This window comes from Hydra vulgaris, chromosome 11 (assembly GCF_038396675.1).
Source record: "Hydra vulgaris chromosome 11, alternate assembly HydraT2T_AEP".
Lineage (NCBI taxonomy): Eukaryota > Metazoa > Cnidaria > Hydrozoa > Anthoathecata > Hydridae > Hydra > Hydra vulgaris.
Window position 1 is genome coordinate 55,531,524 of NC_088930.1, and position 9,963 is coordinate 55,541,486.

The 9,963-nt window shown below is 31.3% G+C and overlaps 1 protein-coding gene across 2 annotated transcripts in view; it reads left to right on the plus strand.

Moving 5' to 3' along the window:
- LOC136086769 (uncharacterized) overlaps window positions 1-9,499 on the plus strand; it is a 95,962-nt gene extending 86,463 nt beyond the window's left edge. For both annotated transcript variants that reach the window (XM_065809249.1, XM_065809248.1), the window contains exons 12-14: window positions 4,333-4,366; window positions 7,203-7,321; window positions 9,223-9,499. In XM_065809249.1, the coding sequence (XP_065665321.1) occupies window positions 4,333-4,366; window positions 7,203-7,321; window positions 9,223-9,293 (224 nt within the window). In that variant the 3' untranslated portion in view covers window positions 9,294-9,499. The remainder of the gene's footprint in view (window positions 1-4,332; window positions 4,367-7,202; window positions 7,322-9,222) is intronic.
- Window positions 9,500-9,963: the final 464 nt, after the last annotated feature.

Below are 9,963 nucleotides of genomic sequence, written 5' to 3' on the forward strand. Positions count from 1 at the left end.
AAAATGCTGAGCGAGGGGACATTGTTATAAGGAAACATGACAACACAATAAGCCGAATTGATGAATTCCACCAGCTATATGATCCTTTACAGTACCCATTGGTTTTTTGGAATGGCCAATTTGGTTACCATTTCTTCATACCACAGATCATCCGAGGCAATCCTGACCCATGCAAGACAGTTTCCTGCATGGATTTCTATGCATCCATGCTAATGATTCGAAGCAGTGCTCCTAGGATTACCAACTGGCTGATGGCTTTCGGGGACTTGACTCGTCAGGTTTTGGTTGATGTATATGCAAAGGTTGAATACAACCGGTTGAAGTGGATCCGCTTGAATCAGACACAACTTCGAGCAACTGAATACATCAATCTGGTTGAAGCAGTTCATGTTGATGCTTTGACTAATGCAACAAATATCAGTCAGCAGGTTATCCTGCCATCATTATTCATTGGTAGTCCTCGGCATATACATGATTATGCTCAAGATGCAAAGGCTTATGTGCAGACTTATGGACGACCATGCCTCTTCATCACCTTCACCTGCAATCTAGCATGGCCAGAAATAAAGACACTTCAGTATCCTGGTCAAGAAAGCATCACACGGCATGATTTGGTTGCTCAAGTCTTCAATCAGAAACTGATTCGGCTGATGGATGTGATCACCAAAGGTTGGGTTTTTGTGAGCCACAGTGCTGGTGATACACTATAGAGTGACAAAAACATGGACTGCCCCATGCACACCTCCTGTTGTGGCTGAAGGAGAAGATTCGACCAGACTAAATTGACTTGATAATCAGTGCTGAGATACCCGACAAAGATGCTGATCCACAACTGTTTGCAACTGTCTGCAAGCAGTTGATTCATGGTCCATGTGGTCCAGGTTATCCAAATTCTGGGTGCATGAATGATAACAATTGGTGTGGGAAAAAGTATCCATTGCAATTCTTAATGCAAACACAAACCGACAATGATAGGTATCCATTTTATTGTCAAAGACCTCTAGGACAAGTAGGACATAGCATCACCAAGTCAGTTCAAGGTTATAAAGTCCAAAATGGTCAACAGGTTATAAGCATGGTGGTTGCTCTGATTGACAACTGTTTGGTGGTTCCCCACTCACCACTTTCTTTCAAGATGTCGGACCAGGCAGTGTTTTTGATAACACGAGCTCAGGCAGTCAGTTGCGGATTCTTAGCTTCCCAATCCACAAACGTTTCCCAACTGCTCAACATCTCCATTTTCACCTGGAGAATGGTCAGCGAGTTTATTTCCGGCAAGACAACATGGCTTAACAGGCTGAAGCTCCACCTTGGACAACTTTAACTGCATTTTTTGAACTTTGCCAACATGACAAATTTGCACAGACTTTACTGTATGTTAAGGTGCCGAAATACTACACATGGACTCCTGCAAAGTGATGGCAGTGTCGACAACAAGGTACAAGAGATCCAGAGCAAGATGTCTTTATGTCTCCAGCCATTGGAAGAGTTTACACGATTCATCCCAACTTCTCTGAGTGTTACATTTGCGTCTGCTCCTGTTCACAGTTCAAGATCCAACATCCTTCGAGATGTTGAAGACAGTAGATGGAACACTATGTCAGTCATACAAAGAGGCATGTTTTGCAGCGTGGGTTACTTAAAGATGACCAACACTGGCGTGATTGTCTTGAAGAAGCGGTCGATCACCATTCAAAATTTGTGAACTCTTTGCCATCATTATTACATGCTGTCACCCTCTGAACCACAGGCCCTCTGGGATCAATACAAGAATTGGATGGCTGAGGATATCCTCTTCCAAGCACAAAGACAACTCAATGATCACTCATTAAAATTTACACCGGCAATGTACAACCAGGCCTTAATTCTCCTGGAGGACAAGATTTTGCAAATGACTGGCTTGCATCTTCCAGATTTCCATATCCAACCACCACAACAACATGGCCCACAACAAGTCAGTCATAAGTTCCTGCAAGGAACATATAACTTGGATGAGATAAGGCGATATGTGTCTGAAAATGAGCCAAAAGTCAACAATGTGGCAGAGCAGCTAGCAGTTTACCAAGAACTGTTACAAGAAATCGATCAAGGCAATGGAGGTTTGTACTTTCTTGATGCACCTGGAGGAACTGGAAAGACAACTCTGATGAACCTGGTATTGGCCAACGTCAGGAATAATGGTGACATTGCACTTGCCACTGCTTCATCAGGTATAGCAGCTACACTGCTAAAAGGTGGTCGAAAAGCACACTCTGCATTCAAGTCACCTCTTGATCTGAATTGTGATGCGGCACCAGTGTGCAGAGTCAATGCCAAGTCTGCCTTTGGTGATGTATTCCGACAGTGCAAGCTAATAATTTGGGATGAGGTAACAATGATGCACAAGCATTGTGTGGAAGCAGTAAATGACACACTCAAGGATTGTCGGCGAAATGAAAGGGTTATGGGTGGAGTATTATTTTTACTTGCTGGTGATTTTCGGCAAACATTGCCAATCATACCACGAGGAACGGCTGCTGATGCAATTGATGTATGTCTCAAAGTATCTTCTACATTATGGCCTGATGTAAAACGAAAGGTCCTTACCACAAACATGCCAGCTCGAGTCTCAGGTGATCCTTCTGCACTGGAATTTTTGCGATTGCTACTAATGCTTGGTGAAGGCAGGGTACAACCTGATCAAGGTGTAAGAATCGGTTTTCCTGCTAATTTTTGCAACATGTTTAACTCATTACTTGATTTAAAGAACAAGGTTTTCCCAGACATTCAAAGAAAGTATGCTGAAGGTCCGAATTCGTACTATGCCTGACTGTGTGAGAGAGCGATTTTGGTACCTACAAACAGAGTTGTCAATGAAATTAATGCCAACATGATCAATCAGATTCCGGGGCAGGTGCATACTTACACCTCAGTTGACACCACAACTGACATGGACGATGCGGTTGAATATCCTGTAGAGTTTTTGAATTCCATAGAACCAAGTGGCATGGCATCCCACAAACTTGAAATTAAAGTCGACGCACCAATTATTTTTTTACGCAACTTGGATGCACCAAAACTGTGTAATGGAATTTGACTTGGCGTCAAAAAGTGCATGCCACATGTAATTGAAGCTACAATTCCAGCAGGTTGTGCAAAAAGTGATGATATCTTTATTCCAAGAATTCCACTCATTCATGATGACAAGAATTCTCCTCTGCACTTTAAGTGCCTGCAGTTTCCAGTCCGAGTCTCTTTTGCAATGACAATAAACAAGTTACAGGGTCAGTCTTTGCAGGTTGTTGGCATCAACCTTAAAAAACCATGCTTTTCTCATGGCCAACTCTATGTGGCCTGTTCAAGAGTCAGATCACTTCTTGCTCCAGGAAATAAAACAGTCAATGTTGTGTATCAGAATGCCCTCCAGTAACAACAGACTGTACCTGTAGTATTTAGTAACTTTGTTAACCTTCATATGTTTTTGTTCAGAATGAATAAGAATTTCATTTACTTAAATTTAAACAATTTAACTCACATTAAACACAATGTAATTTGGAAAAGATAAATTTGGTCAAGTTTAAGTGTGACAGAAACCCGCGCGAAGCACTGGGTAATCCAGCTAGTATATATATATATATATATATATATATATATATATATATATATATATATATATATATATATATATATATATATATATATATATATGTATATATACGTATATATATGTATATATATGTATATATATGTATACATATATATATATTATATATATATATATATATTTATATATATAAGGGTGTCTCAAAAAACAACATTTTTGAAAGTAATCTGCTTCCACCCCTTAAATGTGTTCTATCTCATACGAAAACACTAGGTTTAAAATTTATTTGAATAAAAAAAACTTTAAGGGGTCCCTCAAGACCCTTGAATATTTAATGGTCCCTAATATTTTCAAAAAAAAAGTTTTTTAAAAATATGTTAACCTGGTACTCAATCGAAGCAAAATTATATGAAAATTTCAAAAATAATATTCATTTTGAAAAAATTTTAACTTATTTATCAAAAATTGCATTATTTTCATTTTTTGTTAAAAAGCGTAATTTTTTATGTAATAAAACCAAAAATAACAATTTCTTTTCAGAATGAATATAATTTTTGATAATTTTATATAATTTCGCTTCATTTATCAAAAAAATTTAACTCATTGTCAATAAATTACTTTTTTGTGTTTCCAAAATCCATAAAATTTTATTGGTTTCTTAACTATTTTAATGGTTTTTTAAGTGAGAAAAATTTATTGCTTGTTTTGGAAAATTAGTTTTTCACATAAGTTTTATTTGAATTTTTTAGAGCAAACTGTACCTCAAAATAACTTTATCAAAGCGTAAGTTTTTTGTTTTTTTTTTTTCATTTTAAATATTGCTTGTAGAAACAAAGAAGCAAAGAAAAAGTATGAGCTAAAGAATAAGGTTGCTGCCTTTTGTTTAAATTATGACTGCAAAAGTCACTGTTGTATATTTGCTGTGTTGTTAAAAACAAGTTATGGTTATAATAAATTAAACATTTGTTTCTGATTAGATTCTGAAAATATTGAAATGACAAGCAACAAAAAAGTCAGTAAATAATTTATTTGTTTAAAAAGTCAATAAGTGTTATCATTAATTTAATTATTGGAAATCAAATGATTTTCCTTCCTTAAATAAAGATTTCAGGTTTAAAATAAAGTAATAATTAAAATAAAATAAGGTTTAAAATCTGTTTTTTCTTTTTTTTTTATGTGTTAAAATAAAAAACAGCAAGAGTAATAGTTTTTTTGCTTTGGTAAAAAGCTGAGTCTTTGGATTTACTTATTGTTGATAATCTACTAGCAAAGACTTTTCTATTGTTTTAAAAATGTCATTTGTTTTTACTACTGAATATTTTACTTGAATTTAAAAAAATAACTTTTAAGTGCCAGATTAAACATTATTATTATCTTTAATATTTATGTGATAAAATAAAAAGTTCAAAAGTTAGTTCTTAATAAAAATTTAGAAACAATTATTCTTGTCATTTTTTCTAATAATAATTTTTATAACCTTTTTTTCCAATAAGTTTTTTTTTAGTATTTTCCTAGTACAAGGGTTTGAATAAGGGTTTTAATCAAACAAGTTTTTTGGTTGTTAGATGCAGCATTGTTTTCCTCACTTTCTTTATGGTAAGATCTACAGGGCCTCTGAAAGAACCTTTTCTATAAATTGATGTGTATACTTACTTGGATGCAGGCAAGCTCATATGGTTAGGGTTTCCTATTATCTTACATTAATAAATATCCGGATGATTTAATATTCATTTAATTCAAAAGTTAATTTTAATTTAAATATTTTAGTTATATACATTGAAAATTTTTAAATTTTCTCTTATATTCGATTGTAACTGATCAAACCTTTTGAATATAAATTTATACACACCTACAGTGGTCTAAAAACGTTGCATAATCTTTACTTAACTCCTTTATTGTAGTCTCTAGCAGTAATAAGACAACTAATAGTTCTTTTAAAGTTGATATATTCTCTATGAAATTTCTATGGTGTCTAATTCATTTAAAATTATTTTTATAGGAGTTTAAAGTAATCATTTAAACATGCTTATCAATGAATTCCACAGAGTTTTGACATCTAACATCAGGTGCACAAAACAAATTTACAAAATTTTATATTGTTGTTTTTTACACAGTACATCAGTTATTGTTAAATGCACTCTGTGGTTATAACAAAGTTGAGGTATGATGCCTAATAACCTTCCATACTTGACCATGATGGTGGCTCAGTCATTTGTTTTGTTGTTTTTTTTTGGTTTTTTTTAACATCTTCGCTTCCAAGGCTGCAAGCAACCACTATTAGAGTTGGATGTTACTGGAAGAGAAAAGATAAAGTTTATAGTGCAATATAACTATTAAAAGATGACTTAAAATATTGCAAATTATATGAATCAAAAAAGCAAGAAGAAGGAAGCAAATTCCAAAGAACTGATGTTTGAGGAAAAAAAACTTGACAAATAAGAGTTTTTGGAGCAATTAGGAGCAGCTACAGAAAGAGGATGAGACTTGATTGAATGATGAGTAACACGAGAATGAAATTTAGTAGATAGCACAAGAGATTCCAGCTCTTTACAGCAGTGCTCACTATTGTATTTGTAGAAAAGAGAAAGAGAAGCAGCATTATGACGATGCATTAATGGTTGGAGGTTGATTGCAAGAGCAGGTCCAACTATATTTACAAGAGCAGGTCCAACTATATTTTCATATGTTAATGATATTATATTTGACTTAATGAATAATCAATGTAATAAATTTTTTTATGCTTTTCTCAGCAAAGTACTTTTAAACTTTTTCGAAATCGATGGTTTATTTTGTTCACAACTTTATTATTACTAAAAATGAATTTTTAGTAAAAGCTGATGAATTTATGTACATCTTGCAGGCTATATCTATGTAGGCTAGATCATTTTATGTACATCTTATGATTTTTTAAATGATTAAGAAGTGGTGTTGCAGATTATTTGTTGCAGATATCCTAGTTGTTTACTGCTTTGTTTACAGAAAGCAATATTTCAATTGCATTTCATTTTTTCTTTAATAATTCCAAACTTTTGATCGTTTTGACATCTTTATAAGCTTGAGAAATGGAAAAACTACTAATAAATTTAATATATAAGTAATATATGTAGAGTGAAATAAAAAACTAGAATATAATAAGTCTCATATTAAACTAAATACTAATTGTATGACCGAACTGCAAGATGTTAAAACAAAATGTAAACTGTTATAATAGTATAGCTTAAAATAAACTTTTTTTATTCTTTTTCGGCCGTTTGTGTGAAAACAACAATGTTTTGTTTTATCAAAAAATGAAAAAAATTTTATCTACATTAACAATCTTCATGACAATCTTTCTAGTACTTTATATGATACTTATGCAAATATTTTGGTCTTGATATTATATCGTGATATTAATTTGTATGCTACTTATGTAAATATTCTGGTCTTGATATAAATTTATTTGCTACTTATGCAAATATGCTGGTCTTGATATTATATCTTGATATTAATTTATATGCTACTTATGCAAATATTCTGGTCTTGATATATCTTGATATTAATTTTTATTTCTGGTCAGTTATTAACAATATAGATTTGTATTAATAATATTGATCTTAAAAGTTGTTTTTTTTACATCTAGTTATGTCTATTTAAATGAAGAAATACTTTCAACAGCTTTCAGTGGGTATGATCCAATCATAGGAAGCCAAAATTTAGATGGTTTAAATGATGTAATTTGTGAGTTAAATGAAATTGAAGGTTTGTCACTTTTATAGATGACTTATTAAAATATCTACCTCATACATATATCTGCTTATAAAATTTTATTTATTCAAAACTTAACTGTTTTAAATAAAAACAAAGTTATAATATTGTGAAAAAATTTTTTTTTTCAAAGAGATGGTAATTTTTCAACAATGAAAAAATTTAATTGCTGAAAAAAACTGGTTTTAATGGTCAGAAAAATAACAACTTTATCGCTTCACTTTCTTGTTCTATGTTGTTATACAAGATACTTTAAAAAAAAATTTAAAAAAATTTCGTATTTCCTGGGGGTTTGAATATTTTTAAAAAAGCCATTTTTGACCAATTTTTTTTTTTAATTGTTGTCTTAATTAGAGCAAGGGTTGCAAAAAATTAAACAATTTTTTTTTGTGAACCAGCTATACAACCAGGAATGTCAATACAAAATTTCAGCTCAAAGTATTAAAAAATTTTTAAAGATAGCACATTTTGAAATTTTATTAAGTAGTTCTTTGGACCAGTTACTTTATAAAAAGAAATTGAATTTAGTAATCCTTCAAAACTCTTGTATAAATACAATTTGATGAACATTGACTTTCCGTTTTAGTGATCGGATTTATTGCATGTAATTTAAGGTTCTTGAGAATATTTATTGCAAAGAAGTCTTAACAAAGGTCGATCTAAAAGTTCCTCCTATCTACTGATGCAACTTTTATTACAACCAGTGTAACAAACTGTTCTATCAGTACAAATTCCAATTATAAAACTTTCACTTCCAAACTTTTTTATAACATTCCCATGCTTGATCATATCTGGTACCCGATTGGCTTCTTGTTTTGCTTTCAACTTGTATTTAAATCCACCTCATAACAAACATATCTAGTTTGTTTGCTATGGAAATATATATGACATTTTTTGTTACAGTTTTTTTTATAAGTTTATTAATATCTAACATTGATTACAACGTTTTGCAAATAATTTCGTGTTTTATCCTAAAAGAAAAATTTCCGTATTTGAATAGTGATAATTTTGCCATTATAAATTTAAAAAGTTATAAACGAAGCGCAGTTTCGTAAAAATTATTATTGCGCGCTATGACTATTTGTCCACATAAGTGTAGCGTTGCAAAATATTTAAAATATAATTTTCTGAAATGTGCTACATTAAAAATATTCAAACCCCTAGAGAGGTCAGGGAAATTAAATTTTAAAAAAATTATCTCTAAAGCTGTCTTGTATAACAACATAGAATGGGAAAAAAATGGCTAATTTTAATTTTTTCCAACCCTTAAAAACGGACAAACCTATCCGGTCGGACATTTTAATTTTCTGTTAGCAAAAATTATGTCGTGGAAGGCGGAAATCAGATATTTTGTTAAGGAATTTGATAGCTGATCACGACTTTTTACTCTTGCGAGAATAAAACCGTTACGCTACGGTTAAAATATAAAAACACCATAGTTTTATGTTTACAAATTTCTTATGTTTTTTATCAATGGGCGACCTTTTTAAGCAATTGCTCCATATTATATTTTAGTTATACATAAATGTTAAAAAATGATATAGGACGTAGGCGTTTTATATAGGTCAACATACTATTTTCCCTGTATAATGTTTCCATGCCGATTTAATTACATTATACTTGCCGATTTGTCTGCGCCATATGTTTACAACATATAATGGGTTAAAATGTAAAAAATTTTGAAAAAAAGTAGTAATCTTGAAAAAAAGTAGTAATCTGCAAGACAATATTATACTTGCTATTCCTAATATACATTTTTTATTTAGCAAAATTGTTTGCATTTTAACTGTTTGTAATTTAAGTTATTCATCAATAATCACGTCTACGAAATTACACAGACAATTCTTTTTTTTTAATCAAATATTCATTATCATTCTTCTAATTTTTATTTACAGATACGTTATTAGAGCTTGCTGCAGAAATAACGTCTGGGGACAACAAGAATCTTGCAGGTTCTGCTATCTAACATTATCCATAAGCGGAAAAGATGTTCTTGAATATTAATGCTTCATATTGGTTCTACTTTTACGTTTTCCCTGTTTTCTTTCCTTGTAAATATCAATAACATATATTTGTAAATAATCTTTCAATATTTAAATTTAGTACTCAGTTGTATTGTTTACAAAGTAAAATAAAAATGTTTTTGCAGCAATAAGTAATTAAAAAAAAAAAGTCTTCTTATAACATATGAAGAGTCAATTCATATTTTGATTAGATTTTGCCCCAAATTTAACATGAAGATAACAAAGTTTTGTTTGCAGCGAATATTTTAGTTTACGTTGTACCCCAAAAAATCTTAATTTTAACAACAATAACAAAATTCGGCACATTCTTTTGTTTACAGAATACAAAAACTTTTTTTATATTTTAACGTTAAGTAATAAATTGGCTTTATGTCTACTTAACCAATAATTTATTTCATAACAACCACATAACAATCGATATATAAAACAAACGTTTCCCGCATAATCCTTCAAAAATAAAAACTGATTTTTTATTAATTGATGTGGTCAGTGCCAGATTATGCCAACCGTCATTTTTTTTTTTTTTTACTTATGGTTAAAATAACAAAAAAAACTTGGTCAAACCTTTTTCAATTTCAGATTGGTCCTTATGTAGTTCAATTAATAGATAGC